The sequence below is a fragment of the Apodemus sylvaticus genome, chromosome 2 (genome assembly GCF_947179515.1).
Source record: "Apodemus sylvaticus chromosome 2, mApoSyl1.1, whole genome shotgun sequence".
In the NCBI taxonomy this organism is placed as follows: domain Eukaryota; kingdom Metazoa; phylum Chordata; class Mammalia; order Rodentia; family Muridae; genus Apodemus; species Apodemus sylvaticus.
In genome coordinates this window covers 102,291,195-102,313,326 of record NC_067473.1, presented here as the reverse complement: position 1 = coordinate 102,313,326, position 22,132 = coordinate 102,291,195, and the positions used below count along the sequence as shown (strand labels likewise).

Genomic DNA, 22,132 nt, shown 5'->3' with positions numbered 1-22,132 from the left:
TTATACACCGCAGGGCATATGGTGGTCCACATCTGTAAGCCTAGCGCTTACAGAGTAGGGGCAGGATGGCCAAGAGGAGTTTACAGTCATTCTTATGTACATGGGGAGTCCAGGGGCAGCCTGGGCTATGTAAGGCACTGTCTGTCTGTCTATCTGTCTATCTATAAATGAAATTTATACATGGTTATGTGAAGTCCTATTTATAAATAAGTAAAAAGTGAATGAATGAGATTTGTGTTACCTCTCCATCTCATCAGGACACTTGTGTAGACTCCAAAGTCTCTGCAATTCATAACAATCTGTGGTTCGCTCCATTTGTTCTCCCATGTTCACTATACTTTTTAATTAATATTAATTTGTATTTGAATATAGTTTCAAACTTTCCTACCTGAATTCCCACCTACTTTTTATCCAGATCTCCAAATCTAGCTCCTGTGGCTTTCCCTCCCTCTCCCTCCATATGTTTTCCTCTTTTCCATTTCTGATTTCGTGGATAGTAACTTAGAGACGTGACCTGAGCATGTAGGTTTCTGAAGAACAGAAATGTTTGCTTAAGCATTTTGGTTAAAATAGAAATATCAAAAAAAAAAAAAATCAAGAAAGGAACAGCAGGGCCTGGGGAGATAGATGATTCAGTAGATATGAGTGTGTGTGGTGTGAGCATGAGGACCTGAGTTCAAATCCCTGGCCCCCACATTAATAAGGCCGAAGGTGATGCCCACACACATGTTCCTGAAGCCCCAGGTCACAGCCAGAGCTTAGCTCAGGCTTCGGTGAGAATGGAATAAGGTGGGAAGTGATGCCTCAGGTCGCTCCTTGTCCTCTGGCCTCAGTGCATGCATGGTCATGTGCGTATAACACACAAACCAAAGAAAAGAAAGATTAGCATGTCACGCAGTTCTCTCCCACGCAGTAATAACGACTGCTGGCCGCGGTTTCCGTCTGCCGCCCCTTTCTGTTTTATTGCGGTGACTTCAGCTCCCAGTCAGCCCCGGGCCTCAGCCCAGCTCTCCTTTCCCTGACTCTCGCATAAAGCCAGACATTTCCTCCTGGGCTTTTCTGTTGTTTTGTTAAGTAAATGGCCTCTCGTAGCTCAGGCTGGCTTCAGACTTTGGATGTTCTCGAAGATGGCCATGAACTTCTGACCCTCCTTCCTCGAGTGCTGGGGATTAGAAGCCGGGGCCACCGGGCTCAGGTCACTCAGTGGGCAGGACAGAGCCCAGGACTGACCTCATGTGAGCTGGCCCAGCTTCATGTGCCGTCTCCGCATCCCATCAGGAGCAGGCCCACTGTGTCACTACGGCCCAAGTTAGAGATGTTGGCTTTGGGATTAGCTGATACAGGTGTTGCCATTGTGTGGCGGTGCTGTTTCCTCCTCGGTCTTAGCGAGTGCTTATGGGGAGAGGATTTGGAGGCGTGCGTGTGCTTTCTCATCAGGTGTTTACCTGCTGGGTTTAGAAGGCAGTCAAGACCCCTGAGTGGTTCTCGAGATTACCGTACTAATGCTGCAACCACCAACCATAAAACTATTTCCAGTGCTGCTTCATAACTGTAATTTTGCTACAGATATGAATCATAATGCAAACATCTGTGCTTTCCTGTGGTCCTTGGCTACCGCAGTGAAAGGGTATTTTGACTCCCAGAGAGGTCACGACCCACAGGTTGAGAATCACCGTTCTGTTTCTTTCTGTGACTGTCCTTGAGTTTCTCTGAAATTCTTACACCTCCCACTCTCCAGCCTTCACATAGATAGAATCAACAATGTAGCAAACCAAATCTGCACCATTGATAACACAGATACAGAAACTGGTGGTGACGGCCTTTACCTCACTTGTCACCAAGCCTGGTGACCTATTCTGTCCTCAGGACCCATATAATGGAAGCATTGAATCTACTTATGCAAATTGTCTTCTGACCCCCACATCCATGCCCTGGCATTCTCGCGGGCTGATTTGGTTTTGTTGTTGATTTGTTTTGAGACAGGATCTTACTCCGTAGCCCAGAGATCTATCATGACAGCTAAAATGGACGCTAAGCAAAAACATTGAGCTTGGTGATCAAAAAACAACACTCAGTTCGGTTACACTGAGTGAAATCAGATATATTCTAGCAACAGCTTGGATTGCAAGGGGTTTTAAATGTTCTCCCGTGCTAGGCCGGTCCCTGAGGCCTGTCACCGGGGAGGAGCAACAAGCCGTTGAAGCCAGTCTGGACACACAGGAAGGAATAGTAGTACCAAGTGCAAAAAGATAAAGTATGCCTCGGTTCACGTGTTATCCCTGCTAACAAGAACAGGAGGTAGGACCTCTGATTAGGAAGGATTTAGCCGAAGAATTACAATCAAGGTCCAACTTGCAAAGCCTTCAAAATAGACCATTGCACAAAAGGACCCACAGGCACATTCCAAGTCCCAGAGCAGTTTCTCTCTCACTGGCCTGCAGCTTCTTGCTTTATCTTTACATCTTTCCTGGCCTGTGGCGTGGTCCTTGCTGTGTGTGTCTTAGCGCTTGGAATGTTTCATTTCGGATTCTAGCATCCTGCTGTGATTTAGAGGCATAGTCTCATTCTGTGACCCAGATTGGCCTCAACTTCATTTCTTTTTAATTTTTTAAAATTGCGTGTGTGTGTGTGTGTGTGTGTGTGTGTGTGTGTAGAGCACAGATGTAGTGCTCAAAAAACAACTCGTGGAAGTCGGTTCTCTCTTTCCATCGCATGTGTCCTAGGAATGAAATCAGGCTGGAAGCCTTTGCCTGCTGAGCCAGCTCACTGCCCTAACTTCGGCTTCTTAATCCTTCGGGAAGCTGCGGTTACAGGTGTGAGTCATCACGCGAAGCATATTTGGAGTGTTTGTGCCCAAGGCACCAGAGCTGAAACCCGCGCCTTTCCCAGTGTTCTGCTCCTGGGCGAGACCTCACTGCCTCCTTCTCTTGCCCAGACCACCTCTGTTAGTTCCCCAGATGTACCATGTAGACTGCCCGCCTCTAGCTGCTACACTAGTGTTCCCGTGCCAGAGCCCCGCCCCTACTGCACACCTGGCTCTGCTGTCAGTCATTATGTAACTCTTCTTTTTGTTTTGTTTTGTAAGACAGGGTTTCCCTGTGTAGTCCTGGCTCTCCTGGGACTCACTCTGTAGACCAGGCTGGCCTCGAACTCAGAAATCCACCTGCCTCTGCCTCCCAAGTGCTGGGATTAAAGGCTTGTGCCATCACACCTGGCCTGGTCTGTTTTGTTACACACATTTAACTATTGGGGGCCAAGGAGCAGCACATGCCTTGTGGAGTGTTTGTGGAAATCAGAGGATAACTTCTAGCAATCAGTTTGTTCTTCCACATTGTGAATTCCTGTGATTAAACTCATGTGGTCATGCTTGGTGACATAAACCTTTACCAGCTGAGCCATCTCACAAGTCCCTCTTGTCCAAATTTTAATTAACTTCTTCTTTGCCTGGCTCTTGTGGCATATAAATCTTTCACCCTTATTGTCTGCGCCAGCTGGCTCCTTCCAGATTTTTTTTTAATTTATTTTATTTTATTTTTATTTTATTTTTTTTTTTTTTGCTAAATTTAATATAGACTTGGGCATAATTAGAAATTCGGGGCCACATATTGGTCAGGAATCCAGAAACTGGCATCTGAGGAATGTAAGAGACAGCAGAGCAGAGTAGCTTCTGACACCGTGTGTCATGTTCTCGTTAAGTAAAGAGGACACTCGAGCCTGGGGCCGGGGCTGGAGAGAAGGGCCAGCAGCACGTGCACGAGGGCGCCCCACAACCGTCCCAACTCCAGTCCAGGGATCCAGTGCCCTCTCCTGACCTCCGTGGGCATCAGACTTAAGCAGGCTTACACACAGGTTGCTCCCTGCCATGAAACTTTAAGTGGTAAATTACCAAAATAAAACAAAAACCACGCAAAAGCACATGTGGGCAGGTGGCGGTCAGTAGGGCCTGCTCACTGTCACGAATACAGTTACTCTTTAAAATCTATGCATGGGCCGGGCGGTGGTGGCGCACGTCTGTAATCCCAGCACTCTGGGAGGCAGAGGTAGGCGGATTTCTGAGTTCGAGGCCAGCCTGGTCTACAGAGTGAGTTCCAGGACAGCCAGGGCTACACAGAGAAACCCTGTCTCGAAAAAACCAAATCCAAAAAAACAAACAAAAGAAAAAAAGTCTATGCATGGGGCACAGTAAAATGGCTGTGTGGTTACCTGATGATATGAGATTCTACCACATGGTAGAAGAGAATCCCATTCTCACGGATTGTCCCCTGATCTCCACAAGCACACTGTGGGGTGTGTGTGTGTGTGTGTGTGTGTGTGCACTTGCACATACATCAACACACAAATAAATGTTTAAATGTTTTAAAATTAGGAATGTGGTACTGCACACCTTTAATCCCAGCACTTGAGAGGCAGAGGCAAGAAGACTTATGACTTTGAAGCCAGCCTACAAAGTGAGTTCCCACACAGCCGGTCTACACAGAGTAACCCTGTCCTGCAAACCCAAGTAAACCAGCAAACAAACCAGAATGAATCCTTGCCATGTGGAATGTGAGATCTGCTGCGAGAGAATTGGAACTTGGAATCGTATTATGATAGACACATTGCTTATCTGTTGGTCCTTCCTCTTGTAACACATCTCAGTTCAGCCGAGCCCAGCTAAGTGACCATTCAAATCTTAGGAACACACTTAGGAAATACACAAGTTGCTTGGGGATATTCCTGCAACAAACCTGAGGTTAGGGGTCAAGAGACATGGCCAAGCTGATACTTTCTTTTACCTGGGTTGGATGACAGAAGAAATGGAGGGACCCCTGGCTTAGCTAGTATGGGGCGGGCGGCGGAGTGCTGCCATGGCGCCCCGGTCCTCTGGGAGCTCCTACCAGTGCCACAGTTTGCCAGCTCGGGCAAACATCAACCTCTGCTGGAGCTTCCCCCAGCTGCTCCCTCCCGTGGACTTTGTGATGTTCCAAAGAAACTGATGCCACTGCAGACAGTTTTGGTTTCCTGGAGCCCTGCCATTCTCTGTCAGCTTACAGATCATGGATGACTGACAGAACCCATGCTCTGAATAGTGTTAGTTGTTTACTGAAATGTTTGTTGGGTGACTTCCTGGGCAGCCATTGTCAAGTCCATGACTCCATCATGAGTGACGGCAAAGGGTAGGGTCTACTCTCCTGAGCTATAAATCCCACTTCTGATCAGATTAAGGGGGGAAACACACACACACACAGGCGGCTAGAGAGATGGCTCCATGGTTAAGAGCACCAGCTGCTCCTCCTGAGTTCAATTCACAGCAGCCACATGGTGGCTGACAACCATCCATAATGAAATCCGATTCCCTCTTCTGGTGTGCATGAAAAAACTGAGCAACCCTATACATCAGATAGACAGACAGACAGACAGACAGACAGACAAATTTATAAAAGAACAACAGGGGTGGACTCCTCCGGCGGAGGGTTTTCCATGGAGAGCCCTTAGGGGTTACTTTGGCTTTGGGCTTCCCTGGGGACCCCCATGCTTTCCCAAGAGCTGCGAGTTTGAAGAGCTTCAGGCTTGGGAAAGACTGAAGCGGGCTGTGGTGGTCATAGACCAGCCTAGGTTACACGGTTAAAGCCTGAGATGGCTCAGTAGATAGAGTGTGGGGACAAGAGGGAGTTGGGATCCTCAGAACTCAGGTGGCACCCAGGCAGGTGTGGCAGCCCCAGGTAGGCGTAGCAGATTATAAAGACAGGGGTCTCTAGGGCAAGGAGTTGAGCCGAAATCAGGAAGCTCTGGGTTCAGCAGAGACCTCAGTAAGTCAAGAGGAGACTTGGAAAGCACTCCAGTGTCCGGCTCCTTGGGTCTCCATCTTTAAAATGGATCAGGGAGAGGAGTTGTGGAGATGTCTGCGCTAAGAAGGTGCTAGGCCTACATAGCTGGCTGGAAGGAAGGGTTCGGCTCTGTTTCGGACAGCGCATTCCTTGCTGAGCAAGCCCGTGTGGCTTCGACATCTTGTGCCGAGGTTGTCCACTGAGGCTGGCCGAGGTTGTCCACCGAGGCTGAGCATTCCTGACCAGCAGCCTCAGCTTATGCTGTGGTCGTCACACTCCTGGGGACTGCTGGAGAGAGAAGTGGGAGAGGACAGAGAACAGGCCAGCCTCTAGGACAGCTCTTGCTCAGCGACATTTACTTCCTGTCCAGCCCCTCCAAGTTCATGTTTTCTGGACAATGATGCCCCCTAGTGGTATATAGTAATAACCCACAGTTCATTTAGCTTTATACCTAGATTTGCAAAGTGAACTCAGGCTGTACATTCTTTGACTGAACAGTAAGCAGGCAACTGAGACTTTTAAACTTTATTGGGGGGGGGGCATCCAGGCTGGCTTTTAACTACCTCTGATCTATTTCCGTTTATGCTACCACCCAGTTGACACAGCTGGGGATCAAACATGGGGCTTCAAGCATGCTAGACATCTGAGCTACACACCCCAGCCTAAGACTTCTCACTATAAAATGACGAAATGATACAAATAAATATAAATTAAAAACTGAGGCGTGATGGCTGGAGCAGATGATCGTAGTCATAGCCTGGACTATATAATGAGATGTTGTCAAAATTAAATAAATGACATGGGAAGTTGTTGTCCAGGGCCTGGCTTAGATGTGTGATTATATGGCAGTCAGTTTTAGGATCATGGTTTATGCATTTTAGCATGGTTTGTGCAATTCTCTTTGTTTTTATTCATTATATTTCTTTGTGTGCATGTGTGTGGGCATACTTGAGCCCTTGTGTGTGTGTGTGTATGTGTGTGTGTATGTGTGTGTGTGTGTGTGTGTGTGTGTGTGTGTGTGTGTGTAAGTCAGAGGATCTAACATGTGGGATCTAGATACAGAACTCAGGTGATCAGGCATACACCTTGACCCAATGAGCATTCTCTGTAATTCAGTAGCCCTATTACGTTTATAGTGCCAAAAATGACCCTTTGACAGGCCGTGAACATCATTTGGGTGCACTCGCTAGGTTCCTAGAAGTCTGATGTCAGAGTAGGTTTATTGCTTGTGCTCTTTATTGTGCTATATATTAATGGATGTAGCATCATTGGTGATTGTCAGGAAATAGTGAAAACAGCCAGGCATTTGGTGGCACACGCCTTTAATCCCAGCACTTGGGGAGTCAGAGGCAAGCTAATCTCCAAGTTTGAGAACCTACAGAAAGAGTTCCAGGACAGCTAGAGCTACACAGAGAAACCCTGTCTCTAAAAAATTTTTTAAAAATTAAAAAAAAATAAAAACAAACTTTTTTTTTCAAAAAAGTGAAGACAGTATTTAAGTTTTCACATTCCTTATGCTGCTACACCTAACAAGTGCCGAGGAATCGGGAGCTCTTCCGTTTGAGGCCCTTTCGCACCACCCAGGCCAGCAGCACACCCTAATCAGGGTGGGCTTGCCGCCTCTTGTCTGCCCGCCCACTTTCCTGCTGTAAGACTTGAAAGCCCGGGAAGCCCCAGGAACCCAGCAGACCAGGGTCTGGAAAAGAGGGGCGGGAGGAAGTCACAGAGAGGGCTACAAGCTCCTCGTCTGTAAAGTCAGAACTTGGTCACATAAACCCGAGAGCTCCTGTCTCCCTAAGGCAGCCCTCCCCGGTCGGTCCACAGAGATCATATAGCCCATCAGAAGCACAGCCCACAAGCACCCCGCTGTACCTGTAAAGGGGGACTGTGTGGGAGTCAGAGAGGGGGTTCGAGGCCCTCTCTCATCCTCGCCTCGGTTCCTTCTTTCTAGACCAGTCGTGAGGGCTAGACAGGGTGTTGCACAGAAAGGAGGCAGCGTGCGTCCCACCAGCCAGTGGCAGCTAGTTGTACACACACCATCCTCCTGCCTCCGCGCCTAGCCCATCTCCTCTCTCTCTTGCAGTCCAACAAAGTTCCTGTTGTCCAGCACCCTCATCACATGCACCCGCTGACACCTCTCATCACCTACAGCAACGACCACTTCTCCCCTGCGTCTCCCCCCACGCACCTGTCCCCAGAGATCGACCCAAAGACAGGTGAGTGGCCCCTGCTCCAGGCTATGCTCCCAGGTGAGTGGCCCCTGCTCTAGGCTGTGCTCCCAAAGGGTGGGTGGGTGTACAGAACTTGAATGCATAAGATCTGAGTTCAAATCTTACCACAGCTCTAAAAAGGTTTATTGTCTTGCCAGTTTGCTCTCTAGTTTTTTTTATTTTGTTGTTATTGTTTGGTCTGGTGGGGTTTGTTGTTTGTTTGATTGGTTGCTTGGATGATTGATTGGTTGGCTGATTGATTGATTGATTGATTGATTGATTTTTAACCCGTGCCTCCTGCCTCTCCACACTAAAGGCCATTATAAGGTCCAACAGTAATGAAACAAGTTCAAGTACAGAGCCAGTGACCGTTGTAAATTCAGAGTGTTGTCAGTCATCTGAGGCTGGGCCTCTATAACCAGAATGTGTGCACACTGCACCACACATTTCAAATAGAGCCTTCTGGACAGACTTTAAAATGGCTTTTAAACAGTGGGGGGCAGAGGTGGCTTTATGTGTGGAAGGTGGTGACTAACCCCACCCCCACCACCATACCTGTCCGCACCCGGAAGTCAAGGTCTTCATAACACTCCTACTGAGCCGCTCTAACACTAAATTTTCAGGGCCCTTGTTTAGATGAGAATGAGTAGGAACACAGAGTGGAAACCCAGAGGTGGAGGCAGGGTGTTTCATTGGCAGGGTAAGTTCACTGTACTAGGAATGAAGCTGGTTTTCTAGAAAGTTAAATAACGAGGACTCAGGATAATTTTTGCTCTCTGTTGGGTATTTCCTGTACCTTGTTTGAATCCCTGTCTAGTCAACAAAAGAAACTTACATCCACAGAGATGACTTCCTGGTAGCTAGAGAGACGGTATCTGGGTCCTCCCTCCCCTGGATGCCCTTGAGTTGACCGCCTAGAGATGATGAGAGACAAGGGTTTTCCACGGCGTGGACAACTGGGGCACGTGGGGGAAGCAGGTCGTGTTGGATGCTGTGTAGCTTATGAAGGTTGGGTGAGGGAAGCATTTGACCTCTTTCTCTCTTTGGAAGCAGGAATCCCCCGGCCACCTCATCCATCTGAGCTGTCACCGTATTACCCACTGTCTCCAGGAGCCGTCGGACAAATCCCCCATCCCCTCGGCTGGCTTGTCCCACAGTAAGGAAGCCCGATGCCTTTCTCACCCTCGTTCCTTCCTCCCCTGGGCTCTGCCTTTCTGGACTCCGGGATTTCGGCATCCTCCCTCCTGCCTTGGGCAGCTCCTCTGTCCTCCTGCCCGGTTCCTGTCATTTCTCTCCGGTGCCCTCAGGCTTAGTTGACCAGGTCATCTTCCTCCCCCATCCTCACAGGCAAGGACAGCCCATGTATTCACTCCCTCCTGGTGGTTTCCGGCATCCTTACCCTGCCCTCGCCATGAATGCTTCAATGTCCAGGTGAGTCCTAGCGCTGGGGCTGCCAACATGATGTCACGGTCCAGGGATACTAGTGACTGCCACTTGTGGCCATAAACCAGTCTGTCACCTATAGGTTAGTGAGCAGGCATGGTGGGGTTCCTTGATCTTTATTTCTCTTTGATGAGGGCCTTCCTCTTTCCCCATACTTCTTACACCACAACCCCATGGAATGGGCACCCCAGGTCCCACCACACACACACACACACATACACACACACACACACACACACACACACACACGGCTAACCCTGCTTCCACATGCCTACATACCAGACTCTGTAGAACAGAGTCATTTTGAACATGACACACTGAAGTCAGAGACTAGGAGACCTGTGTATCTTCCGTGGTAACACCAGGAAAGGAAACAGTGAACAGGGATTTCTCACAGGCGTGGCTCTACCTGACAATGGAACCACCAATGACAGGCGACCACTAGCCCATGCATGCCTTCTGAGTGTTTCATTCCGCCTGCATTCGGCACCAGGCTTGGGTACCCTGTGTGTGTTAGGGGAAGGGATAGCGTCACTGGGTGACCGCACAACTGATTGTCTGATTCTGCAGGTGACCGCCATCTCGGTGGCTCGAAGCCCTTGCCTCTCTGTTCTCACGTGTTTCTCCTTGTTACGCAGCCTGGTCTCAAGTCGGTTCTCCCCACACATGGTGGCTCCTGCCCATCCCGGTCTGCCCACCTCAGGAATCCCCCACCCCGCCATCGTCTCCCCCATTGTGAAGCAGGAGCCAGCGCCCCCCAGCCTGAGCCCTGCCGTGAGCGCGTAAGTAAGACCCTCTGGATGGAGGGTGGAGGCCGCCAGCGGCCGGCCACTCCGCTCAGCATGGGCCTTTGGTTTTCTCTCCTGCTGTCAGCTTGCAGTCCAAGCCCGGCTTCTCCCGTGGAGGCTGTTCCCTTTGGTTTTCTAGGGCCCTTTCCTTTAAGGCCTAATGCATCGGTCCTCGTAGTCAGGCTCTTGTGGCTGTGAGGAGCTAAGAAAGCTTTTGGCTTCCCTCCCTACCCTGTCATCCCAATAAAATGTAAGGCCAGGGTGGGTGAAAGGAATTCTCTCAAGGACTTGTGACAGCTGGTGCAGAGCAGAGACCCTGGCATTGTCCTCTCTGCCGGAAAGATGGCAGAAGACCCACACCACCAGCAGCGTGCTGAGGGGCCTTTTCCCTCAGCCCAGAGGGCCGTGCTCTGCCTTCCCTCTCCTCTCCCTTCCTCTTCCCTTCCCCTTCCTCCCTCCATCCCCTCCCCCCACCCAGACCTGAAAGCATCACACATGGCCACCCAAACCAGCCTCTGCTCCCAGAGGCATCGGTCAGCTGCCTCAGCGAAGGCTGGCAGGAGGGAAGTCGGACGATGGTGATTCCTAACCTCTAGCCACGTGCCTCCCCAGGAAATCCCCAGTTACCGTGAAAAAGGAGGAGGAGAAGAAGCCTCACGTGAAAAAGCCCCTGAATGCCTTCATGTTGTATATGAAGGAGATGAGGGCAAAGGTGGTGGCCGAGTGCACCCTGAAGGAAAGCGCAGCCATTAACCAGATCCTGGGGAGAAAGGTAACGCCTGCTCCAGTTAACTGTCCCGCAGCGGCCTCGGGTCTCCCCGTGCCCTGACTGCCCTGCGTGTCTTCACCCTCTCTCCCTTAGTGGCACAACCTGTCAAGAGAGGAACAGGCCAAATACTATGAGCTTGCCCGGAAAGAACGGCAGCTTCACGCGCAGCTCTACCCAACCTGGTCAGCCCGGGACAACTATGTAAGTGCCCACGATATGCATGCAGGTGTGCATGCGGGTGTGTGTGTGTGTGTGTGTGTAGGCAGGTGTCCATGCGGGCGGGGGTGTGTGTGTGTGTGTGTGTGTGGGCGGGAGGGGGTGTGTGCGTGTAGGCAGGTGTGCATGCGGGCATGTGTGTGTGTGTGTGTGTGTGTGTGTGTGTGTGTGTAAGCAGGTGTGCATGCTGGCGGGTGTGTGTGTGTGTAGGCGGGTGTGCATTCGGGCGGGGGTGTGTGTGTAGGTTGATGTGCATGCAGGTGGGGGGGGCAGTGTGTGTAGGCAGGTGTGCATGTGGGCGGGGGGGGGGGGTGTGTAGACAGGTATGCATGTGGGCAGGGGGGTTTAGGCGGGTGTGCATGTGGACAGGTGGGTGTGTAGACGGTTGTGCAAGCGGGCGGGGGTGTATGTAGGTAAGTGTGCATGCGGATGGGTATGTCTGTGTGTGTAGGCAGGTGTGCACGCGGGCAGGGGTGTGTGTGTGTGTGTGTGTGTGTGTGTGTGTAGGCAGGTGTGCATGCGGGCGGGTGTGTGTGTGTGGTGTGTAGGCAGGTGTGCATGTGGGCGGGGGGGGGGGGGGGTAGTGAGGGGGGTGGTGAGGGGGCTGTAGGCGGGAACTCAGACCTTGGGAGCAGCTCTTCGGGATGCAGAGGAGAGAGAGCAAGCTACTTCGGCTTGATTCTAGAGAAGAAGCCATGTTTTCTAGGAAGCCAACCAGGCGGTGGTGGCAGCTGTAATCCCAGCACTCTGGGAGGCAGAGGCAGGCAGATTTCTGAGTTCTAGGCCAGCCTGGTCTACAGAGTGAGTTCCAGGACAGCCAGAGCTATACAGAGAAACCCTGTCTCGAAAAAAACAAATCAAAAAAAAAAAAAAAAGAAGAAGAAAAGAAATAAGGAAATAAGGAAGCCAAGTCTGAATTTTTAGGGGCTGTATCTAGAAACTCCCGTGACATTTGTTGGATTTTTGTATATATGCTTTAATTCTCTCTCTTTTCTTTTTCTTTCCTTTTTTTTAAACTGGTGAGAGGGTTTGTAGTAGCTGCATCAGATTTTCAGAGGGACCCAGGACTGCTCAGGAAAGATCGCCAACCAGGGGCCAGGGTGATAGCTCAGCAGGTGAAATGCCTGCTTGGCAAGAGGTCAAGGGTTAATCTTCAACACCTACGTGCAAAACTGGGGCATGGTGGTGTGCATCTAGACTCAGCCCTGAGCAGGAGAACAATCCTTGGGGTTCACTAGCCAGACAGCCAACCCAGCCTGTTTGACAAGTTCCAGGCCAGTGAAGAGACCACGTCTCCAAAAAGGCAGACAGTACCTGAGGAATGACATGCAGGGTTGTCCTCTGGGCCACATGTGCATTGCATGCACTCACATGCTTGATGTGCACGCACACATATGTGGGACAGAAACTTTTAAGAGAATAGTAACACTCTTCTTGGGAGCGAAGGATGCAAGAGACAGACTAGCTTGAAGGCCATCAGGACCAAGAGGCTTGGTTGCCCACCAGGGGGACTTCATGAGAAATGAGGGCAGGGTCGCCCTTCCTCCTGTCCCAGGCCAGTTCTCCAGCCCCTCACCCAGGAGCAATTAGGAGGGGGCTGCCATCTGTGTTCTGGGGTAGCCTGGGGTTCTCTCGCCAAGCCAGTATTATTCTGTCCCTATTCATCAGTCCCATGGCCATGTTTTTCAGGGGAAGAAGAAGAAGAGGAAGAGAGAGAAGCAGCTGTCACAGACACAGTCTCAGCAGCAAATCCAAGAGGCAGAGGGTGAGTCCTGGGCGGGCGCCTCTCGCTTCCCCTCCCACTGTCTCAGACGCTCTTGCTCATGTTGCCCGAGTCTCAGAGACTCATGTTCTTGAGCAACCTCAGCGGGGTGGCCGCGCTTCCTTTCAGAGAAGACCAAGTAAGGATGAGAACACAGCTGCTCGATCCCGGGTTCGGCCCCAGCACCCTCATGTAAAGCTTTGGAGGGTTTGGAGGGTTTCCTTTCTTTAAGACAGCAAGTATTGCCGGGCAGTGGTGGCACATGCCTGTAATCCCAGCACTCTGGAAGGCAGAGACAGGTGGATTTCTGAGTTCGAGGCCAGCCTGGTCTACAGAGTGAGTTCCAGGACAGCCAGGGCTACACAGAGAAACCCTGTTTTGGAAAAAAAAAAAAAATCCAAAAAAACAAAGAGAAAGATAACAAGTATTAATTGGGGGGGACAATCTTCAAAGCTCAGACATATCTCGGTGCCGCTGAACTGTCCCTTTAGAGCCATGTCCTAAAGTCGATGCATAAGGTAAACACAGGAGATAGCTGGAATTATCTCTGAAGTTCCCTTCCAAAGGCGGTGTGTAGAAATAGATGTATCACCCGGATTAGTTACTTTCTCCTCACCTTGACAAAATACCTGACAAAGGGTGACTTAGGAAAGCATTTGTTTTGTCTCAACACTTGGAGGACGCCCACCATTAAGGTGGGAAGGCATGACAGCTGCTCAAGGTGTGTTCTTGGCCAGCGGACAGAGAGAAATGGTGGTCCTTACTCTATTTCTCCTTTCCAGTTAGTCTAGGGTCTCCTCTGTCTATAGCCAGTCTGGATCTTCCCTGCTCTGTTAAAACTTTATGAAAACATTTTACAGACACACTCAGAGGTGCGTTTCCATGGTGATGATCTAGCTTGACCATCGCACCACTTACCAGTGAGTTTTCAGGAGTAAGGTTCTCCTTGGTTGGACAGAAGGAGAGCATTACAATCCAGACACGGAGTAGATTCAGCTCGGCTGTTAAGGGGTTAAAGAATAGGTGAGGAGGTGATGGGCACCGAGCTTTGCTCTCTGATCAGATTCTGAGTGGGTCTTTGTCAGTTTGGGCATTGGGTCTTTGATTTTTGCCTTCACTGAGCACTGTGTATTCTTAAGTGTAGTTTCCTAATCCTGTAACCTTCGAAAAGCCTGGAGCTATAGCTCAGTTAGTGAAATGCTTGCCTAACCATGCGTGAAGCCCTGCGCCTGATATCCAGCACCACATAATACAGGGGTGGTGCTGCGTGAGGGGCGCCTGGGGCACACGAGAGCCCGTGTCAAACAACATAACGCCAGGGCTGGTGATAACGATAGAATCTACGCAAGCACGAGGGCTTTCATTCAGATGCCCAACCCCCGTGTAAAAGCCACAGCGGCAGCCTGGTCATCATTAGCCTACTGAAAACAGGCTTTAGATCCAGTGAGAGATTCTGTCTCACAACATAAGGGGGAGGGTCTGGAAAATTGGCTCAGCTCACACCCATTTGTAACTCCAATTACAGGAGTTACGCCTGCTTCTTACCACCACAAGTACCAGGCATGCCCCAAATACATAGGCATACATGTAGGCAAAATACTCATACACATAAAACATTTTTTAAGTAAGGGGTAAAGCAATAGAAGATACCCAGACTTAACCTCTTACATACACACACACACAACACACACACGACCACCACCACCACCACCACCACCACCACCACCTTACATCTCCAATGTGCAGTCACACCTGAAGATCCTTTGGATTGGTTCAAGGCCCCGCCATACCCCACTTCTCAAGTAGCTGATCCCCAGGTGCTCGGGCCCCTTAAGTGAGTGGCCTTGGATTTGCATAGAGTTTATGCATATCACCCTATGCCAACTCTAGATGACATATAAACACACACACACACCACAGTGAACGTTATGGAAATAGCCATTAGGTTCTGTTTGCTTAGGGAAAAAGAGCCAAGAAAACAAAATATATGTGTTTGGTATATACCAGGTGTTTTCCTAGGACATTTCTCAGTGGCTCTCGACTGAGTCCACAGGCAGCGCCCCAGACCCACGAGGCTATGCTCCTGTGTCTAAGCCGCTCTGTTCCATGGCCCCTTCCACTGCTCTCAGCCATTCATATTTCCTTGTGTTCGTACCTTTAGGTGCTCTGGCCTCTAAGAGCAAGAAGCCATGCATTCAGTACCTGCCCCCTGAGAAGCCTTGTGATAGCCCCGCGTCTTCGCACGGCAGCACGCTCGACTCCCCGGCGACTCCCTCCGCAGCCTTGGCATCGCCAGCCGCCCCTGCGGCTACCCACTCCGAGCAAGCCCAGCCCCTGTCACTCACCACCAAACCGGAGACCCGCGCCCAGCTGGCTCTCCACTCAGCTGCCTTCCTGTCAGCCAAGGCGGCGGCCAGCAACTCCAGCCAGATGGGCGGCCAGCCCCCACTCCTGTCCCGGCCCCTGCCCCTGGGCGCTATGCCCGCCGCTCTGCTGACCTCTCCCCCTTCTTTCCCAGCCACGCTCCATGCCCACCAGGCCCTCCCCGTGCTACAGGCCCAGCCTCTTTCCTTGGTCACCAAGTCTGCCCACTAAGCTGCCCCGCCGTTCTATGCAGGCTGCCTCGGGACTCCATGTAGTGATGATTCAGAAGAGAGGAAGGGGAAACACACAAAGGAAACATTATTGGTCAATATTTGACCACTCTGGACTGTTCTGTAGTGACTGGTAACAGCAGTGCTCTACCAGCGTAGATGTAACCAGTAGCTGATCTTCAGGCATTCTTTTTTTAAAAAGGAGAAAACAAAAACAAAACAAGACCTGCCCCTCCCCCTCAAAAAAATCTTCACAGGAAAGCACTGAAAAGCAGTGTGTCGCCCTCTCTCTCCCCTTGCGCTGTGGTGGGTAGACCTGGGCAGGAGATACCTCTCTACCTCTTCTCTTCCTGACTCTCTGCCCTCCTTTTCGTCGCTGGCAGCCCCCACCTGCCCTAGCTTCCCCGCCGAATCTGCGACATGGCCTGGCCTGGAGTTCTAGCTTGGCACCCTTCCTCCAGGTCAGTCCTGTTCCTTCGCCCACGTTTTTGTCATGTGTTCAACGCCAGACCTTTGTCCTCTGTCCAGTGCGAGGCCGCAGCCATGTGTGACCGTGGCTTCCCACCAGCATCCCCCTCTCCCTCTTCAGGCCCCAACGGGGTCAGCTTGGGGTGGGGAAAGAGGTCCTTCCAAAACGGTCCCCCCTCCCCAACTCCTGCATTTAAAGGGACTCAAGGTGCCTACCACTGCCTTCGAGAAGTCTGTGTTCCTCTCCACTGCCCAGTCAAGTTTTCTTTCCCGCCTCGAAGTCTCAGAGTGGCAGGCAGGCCCCAGGCCCTACTGCCTGACTCCTGTCACCTCTGTCTGTGCTAGTACAATCTGCAGAAGCTCCAAGACCCTCTGCCCCTTCCCCCACCACCTCACAAGCTTTTTCTGTGTGTATTTCATTTTGTTTTTATGGTTTTTGGAACAATTTAAACTCCCAGTTTATTTTCACAAGAGAAAATAAAATTACAGTTGCAAGACCGTTTCTGGATGTTTCTTTAGACCTTCTGTTGAATCAAGCCACTGCCTTCCTGCCAAGCCCTGAGTTAAATTTTTGCAGGCTGCTTATTGTAGAGTCATATAAAGCTTACTAACTGGGTGTAGAAAAAGCCGAGCAAATTCTAATCCTACCCCCACCCCAGTTGTTTTATTTTATTTATGTGTCTGAGCATTTTGCTCACGTGTATGTATGTATGTATGTATGTGTGTGTGGGTGGGTATGTGTGTGTGTGTATGTGTGTATGTATGTATGTATACCATGTGCCAAGTGCCCTCTGAAGTCAAAAGAAGGCGTTGAATCCCCTGGAACTGAAGTTATAGAAGAATATAAACCACTCTGTGAGTGTTGGGAACCAAATTCGGGTCCTTTACCAAAACAAATGCTCTCAACCACGGAGTCCTCTCTCTAGCCCCCAACTTCCCGTCCTAGAGGTACATATCCCAGTTGATGTTGATCACTGAAGCCCCAAAGTGTGAATCTTATAATTTCTCAATTAATTTAAAGAGATGTCTAATGTGGAAGTATCCTGCTTATGATTCTGACCCCCTTTTATTAACATTGCAAAGGAACGTGACCCATGTTATTCATAATGGTTTTCTTGAGATATAATTTAGTAAATTAGACTTACATTTTGCCCATGTGAAATAATGGGCAGGGATGGGGGTACATCTCAATGACCTGGCCATGAGAGGCCTTGAGTTTGATCCCAATTCTGCTAATTTAAAATATGTTATTTATTATTGTTGTGTATACAATGGGGAAATGTAAACAAACTATTGTGGTGGCCAGAGGACTTGTTGGAGCCAGTTCTACCTTCCAGGGACAAAGCTCAGTCCTCAGTCTTGTGTGACAAGTGCCTTTACCCACAGAAGATTCCTGTTTTCTTTTTTCTTGGATTTTTAAGACAGGGTTTCTATGTGTAGCCCTGGCTGACCCAGTATTTGACTCTGTAGACAGTTTGACCTACAACTCACAGAGATCTGCCTTTCTCTGCTTCTCAAGTGCTGGGACTAAAGGCTTGCACCACCACCACCACCACGCCATATTTTTTTTTAACAGTAGAAAAATGCATTTGACATCAGTTTGACATTTTAAGGCTGGAGACATTGCCCAATCGCTACTGCACTTGGCTAGCATGCACAACACCCAAGGTTCAGTCCCTAGCTCTACATAGACCAGGTGTGTGGTGCAGATATCCCAGCACTTGGAAGGTAGAGGCAAGGGTAACTCACAAGATTATTGTCCTCGTCGGCTACATATGGAGTTATAGACCAATTTAGGTTACGGGAGATCCTGCTTTTTAAAACAAAACAAAAAACATTTTAGCATTTAAAACTATCTTCCTCCAGCTGGGCCACAAAGATGGTTCAGTACTTAAGAGCACTTTCTGTACCATCATGGGGACCAGAGTCTGGGTCCCAGTGTCCATATTAAGAAGACAACAGACCTTCACGCGCCTTCCACCCAGCGCCCAGGGAAGCAGACGGACCGCTGTGCCTCAGAGGCTTTTCAGCCTAGCTTAGGAAAAAAAACTCAAGCCCCAAGCTTAAGGAGAGACACTGCCTCAAAGCAGAGAAGGATTGTGAAGGATGCCTGGCACACACTGCCACGCCCACACATGCACAGATGCACATACGGTCATACACATAGACACATACAAACAAATAAATAAGATCTTTTTATTTGTTTGTCTGTTTGACACAGAGTCTCACTATGTAGCCTTGGCTGGCCTGGAACTCACTATCTAGTGCAGGCTGGCTTTGAGCTCAGAGATATGCCTGCCTAAGGGGAGTGGAGGTTTCTTAATTGTTATCATTTGTGTTCTGAGCAACAGAACACTCTCTAATGGTTTCTATTGCCTAGACTTCAGTTTGTTTGCTTTTTGCCTCATGAGGAAGTGGTTACCAGGAGACGGTCAGGTTTGGCAGCTATAGGACAATAGGACAAGGTGTGAGGAACCAGGACAAGATGGAGAACTGGAAACTTAGCCCTGTAGCTACAGAGAGAGACACGTAGCTCAGTACAGCGCTTGCCTAGCATGCACAAAGCGCAAGGCTCAGACCAGCACAGCAGAAACTGGACATGGCGCCCATGTCTATAAACCCTTGGGAGTCCTTGGGAGGTACAGGCAGGAGGATGGCAAATTCAAGGTCATCCTCAGCTACAAGTGGAGTTGAAGGCAGCCTGGCATACAAGAGATACTGTTTCAAAAAACAAAGTACAGGCCGGCCAGTGGTGGCGCATGCCTGTAATCCCAGCACTTGGGAGGCAAAGGCAGGTGGATTTCTGAGTTCAAGGCCAGCCTGGTCTACAGAGTGAGTTACAGGACAGCCAGGGCTATACAGAGAGAAACCCGGCCCCCTGGAGGGTAGGGGAGAGACAAAGTATCAGCAAGGCATGAAGGTGATGGTGCAGACCTTTAATCTCAGCATTGTGGAGGCAGAGGCAGGAAGAACTCTTAAGTTCAGCAACTTCCAGGTTAGCCAGGGCTACACAGTGAGACCATGCTTAGAAAAAAAAGTTGCTGAGGTAACAATTATAATCACGTATTACTTGTGTATATATTATGATAGTGCTGGGGACTCAAACCCTGGGCTTTGTACACAGTAAGCAAACATTCTTCCAAGGTACCCTCCTTCCCTGTCCATTATGTAAGTATAAGCCACCTTATGCGTATTCATTCATTTAATATCAAACATCTATGGCAACCATGTTGCAGTCCAATCACAGGCTTCCATGAATAATATTACTAAGTATATTCATGCACAAGTAAATGTTGGAGAGGTTTTTTTTTGTTTTGTTTTGTTTTACTTCTTTGGGGATACATAACTAGATTGCTATGTCACATAAGTAGCTACTTTAATTTCTTAAGGAAGCCATGAACTTTCTCCTAGCAGCTGGGCCATGTTTCATTCCTACTTGAGGGCACTGACATGGAGTTGACCTTCGTTCACGTCCGTATTAAGGTGTGTCTCCATGTACTCCATTGTTAGTTGCTGATAGCAGTGAGCTAAATACCAACAGATTCTGGTGTTGTAATCACTATGACCCATTACCAGGCTCCTGTTTTGTAAATTCTAAAAATAAGGTCACACTGTCCTTTATCCCTAGACTGTTGAAGAGTTGTATCAGATGTATCTCACTGCTGATTGGTTGTTAAAAAGAGCTGACGGCCAATAGGTAGGGCAGAATGGACCTGGGGATGAGGAGGGAAAAGGGAGAGAGAATAGGAAGAGGGACTAGGGCGGGAGAAGGAGGAGGAGGAGTCTTTCCACCAGAACACTTGGGAGGAGAGAGCTGAGACTGTGGCTGTGAGGGAGGCCTGGGTGGCCAGGCTAACTTAAATGAGCCCATTGAGAGCCCGCCCAGCTCAGGCCTGAGCTTTCAGAGCTCAGTGTCGTTACTTCTGGTTAGAGGATCACCAGGGTCGACAACACTCTGACCCTCTGTAACCTCATCAATATTTTCTAATTTTCGTAAATAGTATTTCATTGATTTTGATTGATATTTCCCTAATACTAATGATATATATATGGTGTGTGTGTGTGTGTGGGTGTGTGTGTGTACTTGTGGGCTAGCTACCCTGGTGTTCAAAAGACTAACCTTCTTCCAGTGAGCTATCCTGAACCCTCATCAAAATGAATTGATGGCAAATGACCAAGTTTGTTTTTAAACTCTCAGTTCTGCCAGGCAGTGGTTGCGCACGCCTTTAATCCCAGCACTTGGGAGGCAGAGGCAGGCGGATCTCTGAGTTCGAGGCCAGCCTGGTCTACAGAGTGAGTTCCAGGACAGTCAGGAGTACACAGAGAAACCCTGTCTCAAACACACACACACTCAGTTCTTTTCACCTCCATGTCCTTATGACAGGACCACACTTCCTACTGACTGAAGGATTGTAGGAGTTGGAATGTTGTCGCTGGGGAGATGGCTTAGCAGCTGAAGGTACTAATTCATAAGTTAACACTTAAAGTACTTTTTAAAAAAGATTTATTTATTTATTATATGTAAGTACACTGTAGCTGTCTTCAGACACCCCAGAATAAGGCATCAGATCTCAATATGGATGGTTGTGAGCCACCATGTAGTTGCTGCGATTTGAACTCAGGATCTTTGGAAGAGCAGTCAGTGCTCTTAACCGCTGAGCCATCTCTCCAGCCCTGGTTTTTTCAAGGGAGGGTTTCTCTGTGTAGCCCTGGCTGTCCTGGAACTCATTCTGTAGACCAGGCTGGCCTCGAACTCAGAAATCTGCCTACTTCTGCCTCCTAAGTGCTGGGATTAAAGGCATATGTCACCACGACCTGGCTTAACACTTAAAGTACTTAAGTCCACATTCATGTGAACTGAATGTGGACTTAAGGAATCCCAGCACTCAGGAGGCTGAGGCAGGAGGATCATGAGGCCAGTATGAACAATTTAGTGAGAACCTAAATTGTTCTCACTAAACAATTAGTCAAGCAAACAAACAGAGTTTGAAGAGATGGCTGAGCAGTTAAGTATCCATTACCCTTCCAAAAACCCAACTGCAATTGCCAGCATCCACATAGAAGCTCACAACAGTCTGTTACTCCAGTTCCAGTGGATCTGATACCTCCATAGCACCAGGCATGCACATAGTACACAGAAATGCACATAGTACACAGGCATGCACATAGTACACAGGCTAACACATAGTACACAGGCATGCACATAGTACAGAGAAATACACATAGCACCAGGAATGCACATAGTACACAGGCTGACACATAATACACAGGCAGACACATAGCACATAGACAGACATACAGGCAAAACACCCATACCCATAAAACTTAATCCATACATATATACATACATATATAACATACATACATACATACACACACACACACACACACACACACACACACACAGGAAAATAAGCATCCATGCATACACATGCAGGAACTTTTTTCCTATCAATTTGACAGATTAAGAATTCTCTGGCTGAGAGAAATCAGGGGAAAAAAGAAACCATGAAGATGAATTCTACTTGAAAAATGCCATAATGCTACTTAATTCTTGTTTGCTACTACAGATGTGAGAAAGAGAATAATACTCAGTGCTAGCCATTCACCACAGTCCCCGCTACTCAGGAAGCTGAGACAGGAGGATCCCTTGAGTCCAGGAGTTTGGGAGAAGAGTGAGCAGCATGTTGAGATGAGAGGAACAGCAGGGATGAAAAGAATAGAAGGAAAAAGAAAAGAAAAGCTCCCTGTTATCAGAAGGTTGATAAAAATAACACAGCTCTGAGCAAATTGCTCAATCTTTTTGAGTATCCGTCATCTTAGAGGCATGTAATCCAACCACTATCTTATAATAAAGTCACCAGCAATGAGAAGGTGAGGACTCTGGATGTCCAATAATAAAGAAAACTGTCATAATTACAACAAGCATGTACATTACTTTTTACTGAGTTACCAATCATAAACAGTGCTGAGGAAAATGGCTCCTATATTTGTGTTGCAGGCTCACATTTTCATTCTGCCAGCTCTGCTTTTGGCTATCACAGTCCTCCCAAGTAAAGATAAACCAAAGTAATA

The 22,132-nt window shown here is 48.9% G+C and overlaps 1 protein-coding gene across 2 annotated transcripts in view; it reads left to right on the top strand.

Annotated features, from left to right (window-relative positions):
* Tcf7l1 (transcription factor 7 like 1) overlaps positions 1 to 16,559 on the top strand; it is a 162,089-nt gene extending 145,530 nt beyond the window's left edge. For both annotated transcript variants that reach the window (XM_052174020.1, XM_052174021.1), the window contains 8 exons: positions 7,891 to 8,023; positions 9,071 to 9,173; positions 9,365 to 9,448; positions 10,099 to 10,242; positions 10,861 to 11,020; positions 11,111 to 11,218; positions 12,923 to 12,998; positions 15,157 to 16,559. In XM_052174020.1, the coding sequence (XP_052029980.1) occupies positions 7,891 to 8,023; positions 9,071 to 9,173; positions 9,365 to 9,448; positions 10,099 to 10,242; positions 10,861 to 11,020; positions 11,111 to 11,218; positions 12,923 to 12,998; positions 15,157 to 15,590 (1,242 nt within the window). In that variant the 3' untranslated portion in view covers positions 15,591 to 16,559. The remainder of the gene's footprint in view (positions 1 to 7,890; positions 8,024 to 9,070; positions 9,174 to 9,364; positions 9,449 to 10,098; positions 10,243 to 10,860; positions 11,021 to 11,110; positions 11,219 to 12,922; positions 12,999 to 15,156) is intronic.
* The last annotated feature ends 5,573 nt before the right edge of the window (positions 16,560 to 22,132 follow it).